Here is an 18,416-nt window from a genome sequence, read left to right as displayed (position 1 = left end):
GAACAAGGGACACCTGACCTTTCCAGATCTTACATGGACTGTTATTGAGCTCTGACCTCAACCCTTTGAAATGCATTGGAATGCTGAATGCCCCTAGATATCTTCACTGTAAATTACTTATCTTTACTAATGCCCTTGTGGCTGAATGAGCACAAATCTCCAAAAACACTCTCTAAAATCTTGTGGAACATCTTCCTAGAAAGGTGGAGGTTATATTGACCGCAAATGGGGACCAAATTTGAATTTGAATGGGATATTGAAACGCATCATACGGTGTTTTACAAAAGCACATTTTATGGTCAGGTGTCTACTACTTTTTGTCTGTATAATGTTAGAACTCTCCCAGAAAGGCTGTTGACCAAATTATAAGATATTTTATCTGTTGTTAGCTTGAAAATGGCGAGCTAAATTGCTGAAGCAATGTCATATCAAGCATTATCCCAAACGGTATAACATAAATAGGACTAACCTGGTTATTGTTCCTCATTCATTTTTCTTTTCTCTCCTTTCTAGTCAACCCCTTCCCCCAATGTCTCAAGCTTTCATTCACACAGAGGCTGTTGTTATCCTTATTAGGGTAATCAGCAATGTGGGGTAACATGGATCTGTGTGTGTGTGTGTGTGTGAGTGTGTGTGAGTGTGTGTGTGTGTGTGAGTGTGTGAGTGTGAGTGTGTGTGTGTGTGTGTGTGTGTGTGTGTGTGTGTGTGTGTGTGTGTGTGTGTGTGTGAGTGAGTGAGTGGTGAGTGAGTGAGTGAGTGAGTGAGTGAGTGAGTGAGTGAGTGTGTGAGTGTGTGTGAGAGAGAGAAAGGCAGGCTGCTGGCGCACTTTAAAACTCATTTCTTATTTCCAAAAGGCCAAAGATTACTCATAATATCACTTCTGTTTTTGGAATAAAGCAAAAGTGCTGTGATGGTATTTCAACTTGCAAACATGCTCAGCCTTTTCACGTTTTAAATTACCAAGAATATGGCATGCATGCATTATTTGTGTTCACCAAGAATATATTTCACATTTGTGTGAATATAAAGGCCCATGTCAAGAAATTTTGTAAAGTGAAGCGATTTTGTTTGTGTAACGCTTTTAACAATTGACATTGTTCTGAAGTAGCTTTACAAAAATAAATAGCTTAAGAATATAAATTGTAACCTTATAAATCAGTCCCTATAAGTTTTTACCTATTGAGTGAGCCAGTGGTCAAGGTAGCAAGGAAAAAACTCCCTGAGATGGTATAATGGTATCAAAGGGAACCCATCCTCTTCTGGGTGATATAAAATGTCCATTTTTTATAGTTACATCATTATCAGCTGTTCACTGATTGACACGTAAGTGCAAAACTGTTCATCGCAATTGCAGCCTTCAGTCATTGTAGCAAACTGTTTATATTAACTACATTCCAAATCCATTTTCATGGTTTAAAAATGTAACCCTCCACAGTAAACTAATGTACCTTTAGGCTACTCATCTGGAACCATAGTCAGCTGCAGGGAATGGTTTTCAATTAAAGATGCTCTCTTCAGAATAGGCTGTCAGGATGAATCGGGCAAAAAGGAAGAAAGAGGCGGGATCACGCAAATGATTCCTAACAACTTAATCTCTCTAAAACATATAAAAAAGTGCTATAGTATAATAATACTATATAGTTATTTCAGTGTTTTAATTTTTCCCCATTCAATCATTGTCTTATTCTTCCTCCACTCACACACACACACTCACACATACACAGACAGAGACACACACATACACACACACACACAGACACACTCTCACACACTCTTTCACACATCCTTTCAAAATTAATAAATGGCTGACTTTATATATATATATATATATATATATATATATATATATATATATATATATATATATATATAGTGCATCTCTCTTTGTGTGTTCCAGACAACCTTGATGATGGTTTTCTCTGAATAGTGTCTTTTTATTCAATTTTTATTCAAAATCTTGTATTTTGCAGTGACTCACTAATCCAGTAACCATCACAAACACGACACAATCAAGAGCCTCAAACTTCAGTTCATAGTCTTAATGCTAATGAATGAACACTGTTGCATAAGAATGAGGCTCTTATTCTATTGACTTGCGGTAGACATAATCAAACAGTTAATACGTTGCTTGCACTCAGGTCTTCGTAGACGTGAGCTGCAGCATTCATTCATACAAATGTAAACACACTGCATCACACACACACACACACACACACACACACACCCACACCTCTGCTGCCTCCGCCCCCATGTTTCTTCACCAGTTCTGCATCAGCAACCTATAAATAGGTTGTCAAGGCAACTGTACATAGGTAGCAAAGCCCTTATTTTTAAACACAGCCTATAAAAATCTTCTACACAGTTGCACCATTTTCAATTAAAAGACAAAGAAAAATGTAGAGTGGAGAAAATTATCAAAACTTAAGGACAGCAACAAGAAGAGTAGAGAATTGTGATTTAAATAGTAAATTGTATAAATCAATTAAATTATGGTTAAATTCAGAATCATGACATTAGTAACATTTAAATGTGATGAAGCAGTGCATTGGCAATGTAAAAATGAAATTATCTGAACAATAAATTACTGTAATATAGCTTTTTCTTTTACTTTCTTTTCTTACTTTCTTGTTTAATAAGGCTACCAAATTTACTGGCAAAGCATAATTATTGGTGTAAATGTATGTTATTTGCGTCTACTGCATATATGTGATTTTGATTTATTTATTTTTATCATATGGGTATATTGTCGCAGCTCAGTCATGCATAACGATTCATGTATGTGAACCATTCGTTATTAAGAAGATTAGGATTCTAACTTGTTTGAATGGGGAGGTGGGGAACTCGGTGTTGATGGCTTTGGGTTACTGATTAGAGGGTTGGGGTTTTAAGCCCCAGTGTCATCAAAATGCTACAGTTGGTCCCTTGAGCAAGGCTATTAACACTCTGTGCTCCAGGGGCACTGTACCATGGCTGACCCTGGGCCAATCACTGGTATAAGTGAAGAAAGAATTTCGCTTTGCTGTACATGCGACAAGTTAAAACCATTTTTACCTTTAATTGAAAGTTGATTTCTAATTATGTTTCCTTATTGCTCTAGCTATTGACTTGTTATATGGTGGAATATACTGCTTCGTTTGTCAAGATTACATATACGACAAAGACATGGACCAGATCGCCAAAGAAGAACAGAGGAAGGCCTGGAAGCTTCAGGGTTTGTTTTTTATTCACAAGCAGTAGTCCTTCTGCACTTATCACTAGTAAAAATGTTTCCTTGACTTGGGAGATCAGTCTAAAAGCATTCAGCATCTACAAATGTTTGTGAACATCTGACCATAAGACCAATATGTCTTCAGGGTCATCTCTAAACTGCCATACAATTGAATAGAATAAAATTTTATTTAATGCCTTGAAGTTCCCTTTACTGGACCTTAGAAACACAGTTCCCAGATGAAAGTTGCTATGCACAATGTGAGTGCTGTTGTTTGCCAAGAATGGTGTTAAGGAACTCAGGTGGCCTCCACAGAGCCCTGACCCCAGCCCCACTGAACACCTTTGTGTTGGAGGAACTGGAATGCCGACTGTGTGCCAGGCCTTCTTGCCTGATATCAGAGCCTGATCCCACTAATTCTCTTGTGTATTAATGAGCAAATCCCCACAGCCATGCTCCAACATCTAGTAGAAAGCCTTTTCAATAAAGTGGAGGTTATAAAAACAGCAAATGGCAACTAAATTTGGAACATAGTTTGGATATGATGGTCAGATGTCCACAAAACATTGGCTAAATATACACACTATTCATCACATACTTTGAATATATGAATACGCAGAGGTAGATGTAGGTTCTTAGCATGTGTCTTTTCTTTCTCCAGGTGTAGGAGAAAAGTATTCGACGTGGGAGCCCACTAAGCGGGAGCTGGAGCTGCTGCGCCATAATCCAAAGCGCAGGAAAATCACTTCCAACTGCACCATAGGTAATGACAAGCCTGTTTCTCCATGCTTCAACTGGCTTTTATTTCTAACAATGTTTCAACAGTAAGAGTCCTGCAAATGGAATGCTTTGTGACAGAAAGTAGAAACTATATTCTCTGTAATGTGGGATAGTATGGAACATGTCAGCTGCATGATTACATGCAGGGTTGTATGTAATCACCTACAGAACATTACCACTCTTAAACAAAGAAAATAATATGTAGACTTAAAAAACAAACAAAAAAAAAACATAGTGGTAAAAACTCTTAGCACTTTTACAAATGGTATCATAAAGTGGGTTATAGCTTTTCCAAGACAAGATGGCTTCTGCATAGAAGATCACAGACAAATACATATTAAATGGACTAAAATCAGATGTGATCAGATGAAAAATGTAATTTGGTCTGTATTAAGGTGTTATAGAGGAGCATGTATAAAACAGAACACTGGACCCCATGTAAATTTAAATTTAATAAAGCTATGCTGGGTGAACAACAGGTGCAACGTCACATTAACTTCCTTGAGGATTACAGACTTCCTCAAAACAGAGATTGCAGAAAGTGTTGCACAACTATTTCACAAGCCTATCCGTATTGGTACGAGTTGTGAAGAAATAGAACAGCAGTGACAGTGGATAGTTTCAGTGCTGAGGTCCACTTTTTTGCTTTATCATTGTGCACAGCTAGCTACCTAGCTACATTCACACTCTAAATGTGTGTGCTGTCTGCAATGTTAGTAATAGAACAAATGTGTTTAACAAGTTGTAATTATTATGAATAATTATAAATGGATTTATTTTTATTTAGTTACAAACCCAAACATGACCTGAGCCCAAAACATTAAATGAAAAACTAGACCAGAGCTCACAGATCCTGAAAAGGATAACAGATCCCTAAAATGCCTGTGTTTCCCAGAAAAATTAACTTGGAAGATTTTAATAAGATACCAGCTGTCAGAATGCATTATATGGACAAAAGTATTGGGATGCCTTGAGTTTTATTGAAAATGCTAATAATATTTATCATATTTAGCTCTTACATAAACTGTTACCATAAAGTTGAAGGCACACAATTGTACAGAATGTCTTTGGATACAGTAGCATTTTATTTTTCCTTCATTTGAACCAGGAAACCCAAACCTGTTTTAGCATGACAGTGCCCCTGTGCATGAAGATACAGGTTACATGGGTTGGATTGGAAGATCTTGAGTGTACTGCAATAGAGTTCTGACATTAGATAAAAGTTTAACCTGGGATCTGGCCACATGTAAAAATATTAAATGGCTTGCAAACAGAGGAAAATGAATTTTGCACACACTTGCCCATCTGTGTCGTTGGGTCATCTTTTTTTTTCCTCTTTAAGCATTCAAGAATGCAGTTTTACCCCAAAGTGGTTAATTGACATGCTTTTAGATGTTTTGTTTGGACATCAGGAACTAACCAGTATTGGTTTTCTACAGTTCTGAAAATAAATGGCCTTAAACCAAATACAAGGTGTATTGCATGCCACCTGTTCATCATACCCAGATGTGCTTCTTAAATATCCCATTCATCTGTGTATTTATTATAACCTCCACTCATCTGGGAAGGCTCTCCTCTAGATTTTGGAAAGTGGCTGTACGAATTTGCTCATTAAGCTACAAGAGCATTCGTGAGAACAGGTACTGTTGGATGGTAAGGCCTGGGGTGCAATATGATTCTATTTAATTTGGTTCATTCCAAAGGTGTTAAGAGGGATTAAGGTCAGGGCTCTGTGCAGTCCATTTAGGTACTCACTCCATCCAGCAAGCCATGTCTTCTTTTATCGCTCTGTGTGCACTGAGGCATTGTCATGCTAGAACACAGCATGCAAAAATATTCTGTACTATTATGTGCTTCCAAATTTATGGCAACATTTTGAGGAAGACACACACATGGGTGTGATGGTCAGGTGTCCACTAACTTTTGGCTATCCATTTGTTGATGCTGTTTTCTTAATTGAAGCATCTCCCAAACACTCTCTCTAACACACACACACACACACACACACACACACACACACACACACACACACACACACACACATGTTTTTTTTCACAGACTGGCTCATCTTTAACACAGCCCTGATTCATTCATCATCTCTTTCACACCCAGTCCAAGTCAATTTACACATTCTTACATTGTGAACCAGAGAGAGCAGGTGGAGTGGAAAGAATTTTACATGTACCTGGAGTCAGGGTCTGATCAGAGTGTGTGTTAGTGTGTGTATAGTTCTGACAGCAAGAATCATTTAACTCTGCTATTGCATAATGATTAAATGATGCAGACTATATAGTCATTGTAGAATCATAGGAATTTCTCTTATGTTGCTCTGCTTGAGTCATTTCACTCAGTTTGTACTTATGTAATAATTTATGACTGGAATTATCTATCCACTTTAAAGCCAGCCTGATGTACCCAATTATTTTCTTTAGGTTTACGGGGTTTGATCAACTTGGGCAATACATGCTTCATGAACTGCATTGTGCAGGCACTCACACACACACCGCTGCTGCGTGACTTCTTCCTGTCGGACAGGCACAAGTGCGAGATGCAGGCCAACTCATGCCTGGTGTGTGAGATGTCTCAGCTCTTTCAAGAGGTGAGTCTGATGCATGGAAGAGATGCTGCATTCGATGTACAGGCTTTCTTTGTCTTTTGTTAGCAACATTATTGTTAGCTAGATGAGTGGCATACAGTGCATATATAACTAGTTGAAACCTATTATTTAATGGATTTTTAAAAAGAGCCATGCATGATCCTTTTGCTAAATTTAGTAATTTGGTAAATTTTTATAGAAAAATCCTCTTTCAGCTTGAATAACAGTGTTACACACTCTTGACATCTGGACTGTTAGCTTCTGCAAACATTCATCTCAAGTACTGTGCCCTGCCTTTATCTTCACCAGATGGAGATTTCTTCCTGATACAGTTCATCCCAGACAAGTTGAATAGGATTTAGGTGCAGTGACTGTATAGGTCATTCCATGATAGATAACACTCCAGCTGACTGTTTGCTCCCTGAATAACGCTTACAGAGCTTGGACATGTGCTTCGGGTGATTTTTTTTTTTTAAATGTGGAGGTGGAGTTGGTTCCAATTAGTTTGGAAAGTATGATCTTTGATTGAAACAGTAACATGGTTCAGAAAGAGAACTGAAAAGTGAGGTACTATGTGACATCAGTAATGTGGCAACACTAACACAAACAGGTGGTCCAGATGGCTGCAACTCCACACTCTTTCTATTCCACATGCATTTATTGCACTAAAGAGCTGTGAAGTGCGTTAATGCTGCCAGGATACAAGAAAAAATAACAGTTATTAACTAAGATGAAAAGATGAAGAACAGAGACTGGAATGGAAAAATGTAGGCTACAGAGGGGAGGGAGTGAATACGTTTTTTTTCTAAACCTGTTGCAACTGGTTTGCTTTTAGATATTACATTTAATCAGGTTTTTGAAATCTCTCTTTCCCTCTTTTTCTCTCCATCTCTTGCTATCTTGGTCTCTGTTGGTTTCTGTCTCTCAAGTTCTATTCAGGACACCGGTCTCCCCACATCCCATTCCGGCTGCTCCACCTAGTGTGGACACATGCGCGTCACCTGGCCGGCTACGAACAGCAGGATGCACATGAATTCCTCATTGCTGCCCTGGATGTGCTGCATCGCCACTGCAAAGGTCTCTCTCTCTCTCACACAAACACACACACACACACACACACACACACACACACACACACACACACACACACACACACACACACACACACACACACACACACACACTTACACACGCACACTACAGTGTAGTAAAGCCAGAAGTGGTGATGTCGGTTGACAAGATTTGTTGTTGGAAATACTGGGAATGGTATGCAGTTTTATGCAAAATGGTGCTTGACTACACAATGGACTCAGTAAGGTAACCTAAAAGACCTCTATGCATTTAAAACATCAGAAAATAGAATGCAGACTTAAAAAAAAAAAAAAAAAAAAAAAAGTGGATTGCTTTAGAATGTGAAATGTGAAACAAGTGAAGTAAAATACGATTAAGGACAACACAAATGCTGAATAATAATTTATTTTTATTTTTTTTTACCCCTGTTATCTTTTTCTTTTTCTCTGTCTCTCTCTCTCACTTAGATGATGACAACGGGAAAAAAGCAAACAATCCTAATCACTGTAACTGTATCATTGACCAAATTTTCACCGGTGGACTACAATCTGATGTGACCTGTCAAGTTTGCCAGTAAGGCCCACTCCATGTTTGTCTGTGAGCATTTGTGTATATACACATGTATGTGTGTCAAAAAAGATATCATTGTGAAGCTCAGTCTACCCATTTAATTGTACATTCATGTTTACTCTACATATTTAATATCGCAGTCATTCCCTCTATGTCCTGTGTCTGTTCTCTAGTGCCTCTGCCTGGGCATCTAGTTAAATTGCACCAATGTTTGCTTTCATCATTGCTTTTTTAAAAAGATCCTTTGCCTATTTTAACCTGCTAAATCAAGAGAATTGGTTTATATTTTGATATATAAAAGAGCTTTGTGCTTAATTACTTGTTCTAGTCAGTGCTTATTGTGTATTTGTCCCTTTTGGATAAGCAGCATTTTTGTTTTATTTAGTTGACCCCTAAATTATTAGCTTATTATTTATTCATGTCTGCTCAGTGTGCACCTGATCAGGGTCATAGTGGCTCTAAAGAACAGTGTCATTGGTGGGAGAACACTGGGTGAGAGGTGGAAGGTACACTCTGAATGGGCCACCTGCCCACACATTCACATGCTCATTCACACCTAATGGCCACTTGCATGTTATTGGGACATGGGAGAAAACGTACAAACAGTACAAAAAGAACTGGTATGCAAGAGCTGTGCAGCCACAGTGCTTATATTTAATTTATGCACATATGTATAAATTGTATATTCTGTAATCAGTTGCTTCTGTTCTATTGCAGTGGTGTTTCCACTACGATAGACCCTTTCTGGGACATCAGTCTGGACCTGCCTGGGTCGTCAACACCGTTCTGGCCTCTGAGTCCGGGAGGAGACGGTGCTGTAGTTAATGGGGAGGGTCATCTGACTGGCTCCACCACACTCACAGACTGCTTGCGTCGGTGGGTTCACATTTAATCCATTTATTCAATACTTCATATTTATGCAGTAAGTCTATGATAACGCTGTGTAGGGCACAAAATATATTGAGTATATAATGGTAATTAATTCAGATCTTGAATTAGCTGGTTGGCATGTAAATATACACAGATCACAATGTGCATTTACTGAGCACCTGAAAATAAGTAAATCATGTTGCAGAAGCGCAATGCAAAGTAACACGGATATGGATCAGAAGCTTCTGATAATGTTCATCAACATTCAAAATGGGGTTTAAATATGATCGTTCTGATTTTGATTGTGATCTACTAAATCTTGATTTATGCTGAGCTACACAGATGGAAGGGTGCATGAAAGAGCACCCAAAAAATCTGCAGGAACTGTGTGAATCTGTAATCGTGGATCAGAGTCTCAAAGGAATGTTTCCATTTTGGGCTCATGCCTTGAAATTTTTTTTTTTTAACTATTTTTAGGCTCTACCTTTATTATTATAAAGAATCCCCAAATTAACCCCAGTTTAAGGATTTGGAAGCTCAGGGGATAAGGCTATGTGTTACTGATTGAAAGGCTTTGGGTTTTGCTAAGCTTCCACTCTTGGGCCCCTTGAGCAAGTCCTTTAACCTTCTGTGCTTCAGGGGTATTGTAACATGGCTGACCCCAGGTTCCTACATCGTGGGGATATGTAAAGAAATGACAATTTCCCTGTGGGATCAATTAAGTATTTTAAAATAAAAAAATAAATAAAAATGACAAATATCATGCATCAGTGGCAGGCTGCACATTTTACCCCTAGGCCTTCAGTGGTGTTCTATCTGAATCAGTTCACCTCTCATCATTATGACTCCAAGGCTATAGAAACAGTATAAATCAATATTATACAGAAACACAGTATAACAGAGCTCTGCATAACAGACAGGTATTTCATGCACAGAAAGAGAATTTTATTTAAAAAGCAAGAAACCCAGTTAACGCAATTCAACACAATTCATTTTAAGTCTCCTTTTACTGCAGCCACAGCTGCATTGCCTACATACTTCATCTCTAGCAGAAGCATCGATATTAACTTCATAAAATAAACCTGGGCTTTCTGTGCATCTTTTGTTTTTCTCTATGCATTTACATCTTTTGTTTTATAATATTATTATATTAAATAAATTAAAACGTAAGTGAGTGATTCTGATTGAGTTGACAGCCTACCACTGTCATATACATATATTCAATTAAATTTTATTTGTATAGCACTTTTTACAATGGACATTTGTCTCAAAGCAGCTTTACACAGATAAAGTGGTAAGAAGTTCATATAAAAGAATGCGTAAATTTATTGCCTATGAGTTTTTTTTATAATGGTTTATCTCTGATGAGCAAGCCTGTGGCAAGGAAAAACAATAGGTTACTGTTTGTGTAACCCCTGTTCTCTGAAACATCGAGTGGAGAGATCCACCTATGGGAAGAGCATCCATACCTGACCTCTGCAGAAGCATCCAATTGCAACAAGTCTGGCTTGACAGACAGGAGCACATGCCCAGTGGCAGGTAAGGTACTGCCCCTTTCCAGAGAACATAAAGCACCTGCACACGCTACCTTTTCTCAGTGAGCATATTCACTGTTCATGTACCAAGCAGGGCAAGCTTGATGGATCTCTCCATTCGATGTTCCAGACAACTGGCGTTAGGAACAGTAACCTATTGTTCTCTTTCATCATCTCGTGTTGGAGATCCACCTATGGGAGATATGGACAGCTCCCTGGTTGCCCAATGCACTCACAGTAAGGTCGTGCAAGCCAGAGGATGGCCACCTAAAAAAGGCAGTGCTTGACATGTCACAGAGTAGCAGACCCCACACAAAGTTAGGCCATGAAGGGCATGACGTGGTAACATGCATACCAGAACGCTGAATACAACGTGCGGGCAGCATATAAAACATATTGGTGTGTGTGTGTGTGTGTGTGTGTGTGTGTGTGTGTGTGTGTGTGTGTGTGTGTGTGTGTGTATATATATATATATATATATATATATATATATATATATATATATATATATATATATATATTCTGAAATATGTTTGGTGTCCGTAGAGGGTACAAGCTAACATGCTTAATAGCAACTGGCTGGACAATAAAAACTAAAAGGAGTCGAGGGCCTAACAGCTGAAAGCTACTAAGATCCCACCTCTAAAACAGAATGAGCTACCAGGGTCTGGGTAATATTAAGTCGGTAGTATCTGACAAATCTATGTGGAGAGGCCCAGCTTGCAGTTAGACAAATGTCATACAAGGAAACCCATCTTGCCCCCTGGAGGCTACACTCCCTTGGATTCATATGCCAAAGAGATGGATTCCACAAGCCAATGAGAGAGGCAATGCTTAGAAATGGGATTCCCCATGTTGGGAGACCCAAAAAATTAAGAGCTGGGCGCTTTTTATGAACGGGCTAGTCCTGTCTATGTAAACCTGCAGGGCACAAACAGGGAATAAAGCATTCATCCTTTGATCCTCCGCAGAGGAAAAGTGGAGGGGGGTTGAGGGTAAAAAGCAGAGAGCTCAGTCACACTGCCATTGAAAGCTGAGAAGGCCGAGTTAGGTTATCCTCATCTCCACTGAGATGGAATTTGGTGCACGAGGAATGAACGGAGTGTGCATACGAATCACTGACATGTTTGGTGGAAGCAAAGACCAGTCTTGAAGGACAAACGTTTAAGGGAGATATTTCCCAGGGGCTCGAAAGGCTGTTGAGACAAAGCGTTCGGCACTGTCTGGTGACTGGTAGGGAGCGACGAGCATACTTTATAAATCTACGAAAAGGAGGTGTTGCCCCACCATAGTGCCGCCAAGCCAAATAGGCCATGCAGCAATAGCCCGTTAAATAGACCTTAAAACCATACAAATTATCTTCCACTATCAATAAGATCTTGCAAAAAGCCAAAAATATCAACGACTGAGCACTGATATGAAATCAGCTAGTGCCTCTCACACCACTCCTCAAACATACATCCTCATAATTGCAATCATAAAGGAACCGTGTAGAAGAGGCCCCAGCATTCTGAATAGTAGCAATAACACATGGGGAAAGTCTAAGTGTATTCACATTTTCCCTCTAACAGGCCAGGCCCAGAGAGCCACCCTGTCTGGTTGAGGATTGTAGATCCCCCCCGTTGATTAGGGACAGGAGGTCTGTGTGTAATGGAAGGGGCTATGGCCGGGCATACAGAAGAGGAATTGTCTTTGCTAGCTATGGTGCTTTGGGCCACTCGTGTGCTATCATTTTTTGTTTTTGGGGAAATACTGATGCTAAAGCCTTTATTAAAGTTGAGAGAGGAATGTTAATGGAGCTGTGTGGTGACCCTGCTTGCCCACTTTTTCTCGCTTCTTTACTCTCTTGAACAGGGATATGCACACTGGACAACATATTGAGCAGTGAACCCTGTGTGAACTGGAGGTGGGCACTCATTAGTAGGGGGTGCTGATTTTGAATTGGGGAATATGGAAAGCAGAACAGGTGACTTGAATGTGGACTTAAAGCCCCCTGTGGCCAAGCATCAGGCCAGACGTTAACGTTTATGATCAAAGGTAGAATGGCTTGTGGATTCTTTGCTGCAGCCATGGCGAGGGACAATTTCCCCCAGTGTTTAGCAGAAATGGGGTCACTCTGTTGAGCTGGTGGCTTCTCACAGGGTTTGTTAGTCCTGCCCGTATGGCGAGAATGACGTCCCATAGCAGGTGCATTAGGCGGCCAAACAGAGGACTTCTGGCGTGGCACTGGCTTCCTTGTAAGACAAAGGTTGAAAGCCTTGTCCTTCTTCTTCATGTCATCACAGAGCTGTTGCATTAACGTGATTGCAGGGCAAAAGAGAGCCTGTCCATGGGAGACCGAATAGATTAAGCCACAGCGTGTGTTCTCCAACTACCGTGAGAGCCATAGAGCGCCTGCTAGCTTGGAAAGCTTGACGAGCATTACAGAGGACAAGATTGTTAGCTGTAATGATGTACTTTCAGAGGGTGACCCTTTCTCCAGTTGTTGTCCCAAGTTGATCAGAAGTTCAGACTGAAATGCGGACAACAGAGAGGAGATGTCAGCTCGTTCACAAACTCTGAGAGTTCCATTTGGGGCAAAGCAGTGGGAGCAATAGCTTTAGGGGCTACACATGACGGGATGGCTTCCCTGTCATCCAAGCCATTGAGAAGGCCTGCATCATCCTCATCCCCGGAGCCTGGTGGTCCGTCGATGAAAAATGGGGTTTGGCCACTAAATTTTCGAACGGTGACGGGCATTGGTTTGCCAGTTCATGTAAGCCACACTGTGGGAAGACCCCTGCTGCACCACGGTGTCGTCTTTATCCCCCTCATACTTGGACATTTTCTTCAAATTGGCACAGGGTAGCGGCTACTATGTGCCTGTGACACAGGAGCTTTTTCGGGAAAGTACCAAGCAGTGGCTACAATTCTCAGTTAAGAGAATTCTATTGCTTCCTGAGAATGTTTAAGTCCCAAGCAGACAACGAAGAAAGGATGGGATCCCTAACGGCAATGTAAGCGATGCACGCAGACGGGCAGGCTTGCAACTGGTTGTCCACCGGTGCAGCCTTAAAAATCGCCATAAGAAAAGGTTATGGAATAGGCGGGCAGCCTTTTAATGGGTGCCAGCATGGCCGGTTCGCAAAAAGCTAACCTGGCTAAAAGACAAGTAAGACCGGCAGAAGCTGATCTGAAGATGTGTGAGCTGTGAGGTGAGTATACAGCTGACGCAAGAAGCGAATGTCAGCTAAAGGATAGGTTCGGGTAAGGGGCGGTCCATTATCTGCCACTGGGCAAGTGCTCCTGTCTGTCAAGCCAGACTTGGTGCAATTGGATGTTTCTTAGTGGTCAGATACAGATGCCCTTCCCATAGGTGGCTCTCGAACACGAGATGATGATGGTATGAGGAAAAAACCTTTAGAGGATCCAGACTCAAAAGTAGAGGATGACCAATATGGGTTTTTCTCTGGCCGATGCTGATGCCAATATTTAGAAATCAGGGTGATGTATGATGCAAATTTTTTGGGTTGATTTTCTTTTTCCCCTTCATTTCATATAATCTAACAGTTAATAAGACGTGATACAGAAAATTGTTTATATCAAACATTTATTTACTAAACTTAAGACTCTCTCCCGTGCACTTGTTAGCTAAAAATTCAGTTCCAAAAACTCTCATTATTTCTCCAAATGTTATTCTGATTTTCTTTTCAAAAGCATCATATTTAACAAATGTAATATATAAGGCTATATTAAGAACAAATGATAAGGATTTAAAGCCCAGTACACACCAAGCTGATGGTTGGCCGTTGGGGAAGGTCAGGGGTTTTGAGTGTCAGTCGGCTTTATTTCTTCTTGCATCGTTGGCTCTGGTCGGGTGGCGACATTTTTCGGTCATTTCTGCACATCGAATAAGCAGAGATGGTTGTTGGCAAGAAAGAGTGGGAGAGGTATGTTCTCTCATGTAAGTGCAGAACAAACACATGGTTAATTTCAGCCAGAGACAGCATATAAATAGAAAAAAGCAGTGGGCCTAAGACTGATCTCTGAACACCAAACTTGACCTCTGTTCTCTACACCAATGGTGTACAGAACTCACCATTTACATCAACAAACTGATAACAATCAGTTAACAACATTTCTAGTCTAGCAAGGATGATATTATGATTAATGGTGTCAAAAGCTGCACTAGGATCAAGAAACACAAGCTAGAAGTCAAGGCCAATATCCTTCATTTACCACTTTAACCAGCTCTGTCTTTTTTGCTATGATGTTACCTAAATCCTGACTGATACATTTCATAAATGTGTTATTCCTAAGAAGTTGTGAGCATAACTGCTGTGATACCTTTTCTAGAATCTTGGAGATAATAGGGAGGTTTGATATTTGCCTATAGTTGGACAGCTGACAAGGTCAGGCTTCTTAATTAGAGGGTTGATAACTGCAAGTTTGAAAGATTTGGGTACATAACCAGTGCTAATTGAAAAGTTCATTTTCCATGCTGTTTGAAATACTGGCAATTTAGTTTGGCGCCATTCGTGTTCTAATTTCCGAATGGTCTGTTTTAAAGTGTGCATGATACCACAGTGCAAATTTTTTTGCTTTAATTATTTTATTTTAATGGCCGCTACATTATCTAGCGTTTAATGGAACGTTCATTCTAGATATTCAGTAGATGGTGATCTAATTAATGTTGATTACTCCAGAAGTTAAATTTTTGCTGCAGTTGACGTAAATGTACACTTAACATGTTAATGTGGCGAGGTACTTATGCTATAACTGAGGCAGATTTTAAAGATGAGGCAATGATCTAAAATAGCTTCAGAATGTGGAGTTATTATTCATTTTCTTACATTTAATTCAAATGTTTGGATTAAATAAAGTGTGTCTCCACCACTATGAGTGTGTCCTATGACAATCTGATTAATCCCTACTGAATCTAGAATGGAACAATACAACTGCTGTTCTTAAGATCCTTTTTATGAAAATGAATATTAACGTCACCAAGAATGAATGCTTTGTCTAAAGAAGTAGCTAGATTTGTGATGAAATCTGCTAATTCTACAAGAACATCAGAATAGGGCCCTGAGGGTCTATAAATAATTAGTAATTAAATTGACTCCTCTGCCATTTATACAGGGCTGGTGTGTGCATGTCTAGACTTGGGAGAACTAGTTTTATTTAATGCTACATATTCGTGTGGTTTAATCCATGTTTCTGTTAAACACTGCATTAAATTCCTAATCAGTAATAATTTCATTTAGAATCAGCGCCTTTGACATAAGAGATCTAATATTCTGCAGTTCTATCTTTAGATCAGAGATTCTGGCTGTGCATTTAGTTGTATCTAGTAGTTATTTAAACAGACTTTCTGAGAATTTCGAGAAATGAATGTATTGCTTTATCTTACAATTCTGGGAATAGACCCTGTTTCTATGACATGGGCTTTGCGTGTACTTGTAACGTTTTGATTTTTTTGGACAGCTATCATAATCATTATATCATAAATTTTTATTATGACTTACCAGTCAGATGGTGCTCAGCATCCTGGAGATGTTGTCTGATAGGACTACCGCTCCAATTTTGCTGGGGTGAACAATACCTGGTCAGGGTATAATGTTCAGGGCCTGGGCAGAGAAACGTGGAGTTGAGGTGGTGAGAGTATTCATTTCAACCTGCGTATTTACCTGTGATGAGTGAGCGCTCGCCCGGGATGATTCCAGCACAGCTTTCCAATCCTGCATCTGGGCCTGCTTTATCTGTAGGTCATTGATCTGCTTTTCCATGGCCTCCTACTCTAACAAGTCCTCACCTGTGCTCAAAGGCCGATACACAACCAACATAGGGCTTATAATAGCGAGTACAACTGAGATAATCAATGCGAGACAGGTAAACAACACCAGTATTAACCGGACTAAAGGGCTATAGGCACAATATGTTGGAAAAAGCAATAAAACAGAATAATAATTTAGGATAATTTAAGAGAAATAAGTCAAATTTAAATGCCACCAGTCACAAAAATTGTGATTGAAAAAAATTAGATGCAGCTCACTGGTAAGTGGCGTTATGGTAAGCTATTTTAAGAAAAGGCCTGCGGGCGACTCATGTGGTCCTTGCGGGCAACCACGTTGGTGACCCCTGGTTTAGACCTTTTTTTTTTTTTTTTTTGTCATCCATAATTTTAGCTGGGTTCAGTTCTCCAGGAACCTCTCCGGGCAGTGGGTGCACATTTTGGGTCCCGACCAAGTTCATTGACCGTGACATGATATAATAGTTGATGCAATATTGCAAATAAAAACTTTCTTTCAGCTTCTCCCGTTAGGGGTCGCCACAGCGGATCCTCCGCATGTTTAATGCAATATTGCAAATGAGCGGGAAAAAAATAAAAAAGTGTCTTGCTGCCCATGTCGCCTATGCCTAAATCCGCCACTGCCAACGGACAATCAAAACAAGTTTAAAATGCGCTGCAATTTTGACCAGTTAAGTTTTTATCCACTCATAAATAAAAAGGACTGATTTTGTGAAATGTAGTTGAGTAAAAAGTAAGATATTTGACTGTAGTGAAGTTAACGTAAAAGTCTTCCCAAACAGAAATAAGTACTTTTTAATTATTAAGTACTACCAATTTACTTTGCTTCTGTTCACTACTGGTGCTTCTTGAACATCTTATTCCACATGTAGTCCATATTTGGTCTTATAATAACCTCCACTCTTAAGGGAAGATGTTCCACTAGATTTTGGAGTGTGCTCATGGAGATTTGTGTTCATTCAGCCACAAGGCATTTGTAAAGTCAGGTGCTGATGTAAGGTGAGGCCTGGGGTGTAGTCAGCATTATAATTAATCCCAAATGTGTTCAATAGTTTTACAGCTTCAGAGGTTACAGCTCTATAGCAGGCCATTGAAGATCTTTCACTTCAACTCATCTAAAATATATTTTCATGGATATTACTTTGCACATGTGCATTGTCATGCTGGAACAGGTTTGTGTCTACTAGTTCAAGTCGTATGCCTCCAACTTTGTCGTTACAATTTCGGGGAAAAGCCACATAATTCAGGTGTCCCAATACTTTTGTCCATATAGTGCATGTTTAACTCAAATGTGTTTACATTTACAGTGTGTGTAAAAGACTGGAAATATATTCTGTAAATTATTTGGATGACCAGCATGTTGTAAAATGTACACCAATTTAATTGATCCTGTTTATCCATGTGCACATGCTAAATTGTTGCCATTGTGTGCTCGTATTATTTAAAATGTGTAAATAAAAAAATATATAAAGTTTTATATAAATCATATTACGCATATATAAATACATTATTATATTATATATTATAGTATAGTATAGTATAGTATAGTATAGTATAGTATACACACATAAACAGTATATACAAGTATTATACTTGAACCAGGGACAGGGTCATGAGTGGCCAAGACTCATTGATGTATGTGGGGGGTGAAGGCTGGTCCATTTTACAGATGAGCTACTGTAGCTCAATCTGCTGAAAAAGTTAACTCTGTTAATGCTCAACCGATCAGGACGGTTTTGGCAGCAAAAGGGGGCTTAACACAATATTAGGCAGGTGGTCATAATGTTATGCCTCGTCGGTATATGTGACAAGTAAATGCCCCTCCTTTTAAAATGTGCGTTATCTGGCCACTAGAGGGCAACAACGCATAAAATAATGTCAGTAAACTTAATCCTTTCTTTGGTGTGTGTGTGTGTGTGTGTGTGTGTGTGTGTGTGTGTGTGTGTGTGTGTGTGTGTGTATGTATATATATATATATATATATATATATATATATAT

General features: G+C 39.4%; 1 protein-coding gene across 1 annotated transcript in view; it reads left to right on the top strand.

The window, feature by feature from the left end:
• The window catches only part of LOC124396670 (ubiquitin carboxyl-terminal hydrolase 22-like), a 51,117-nt gene that overhangs the window by 21,689 nt on the left and 11,012 nt on the right, over positions 1–18,416 (top strand). Inside the window, exons 3-8 of the mRNA XM_046865864.1 lie at positions 3,098–3,211; positions 3,870–3,971; positions 6,421–6,587; positions 7,514–7,661; positions 8,123–8,228; positions 8,943–9,101. Coding sequence (XP_046721820.1) covers positions 3,098–3,211; positions 3,870–3,971; positions 6,421–6,587; positions 7,514–7,661; positions 8,123–8,228; positions 8,943–9,101 — 796 coding nt within the window. The remainder of the gene's footprint in view (positions 1–3,097; positions 3,212–3,869; positions 3,972–6,420; positions 6,588–7,513; positions 7,662–8,122; positions 8,229–8,942; positions 9,102–18,416) is intronic.

The sequence above is a fragment of the Silurus meridionalis genome, chromosome 14 (genome assembly GCF_014805685.1).
Source record: "Silurus meridionalis isolate SWU-2019-XX chromosome 14, ASM1480568v1, whole genome shotgun sequence".
NCBI lineage: Eukaryota > Metazoa > Chordata > Actinopteri > Siluriformes > Siluridae > Silurus > Silurus meridionalis.
This window is presented reverse-complemented; position numbering and strand designations above follow the sequence as displayed.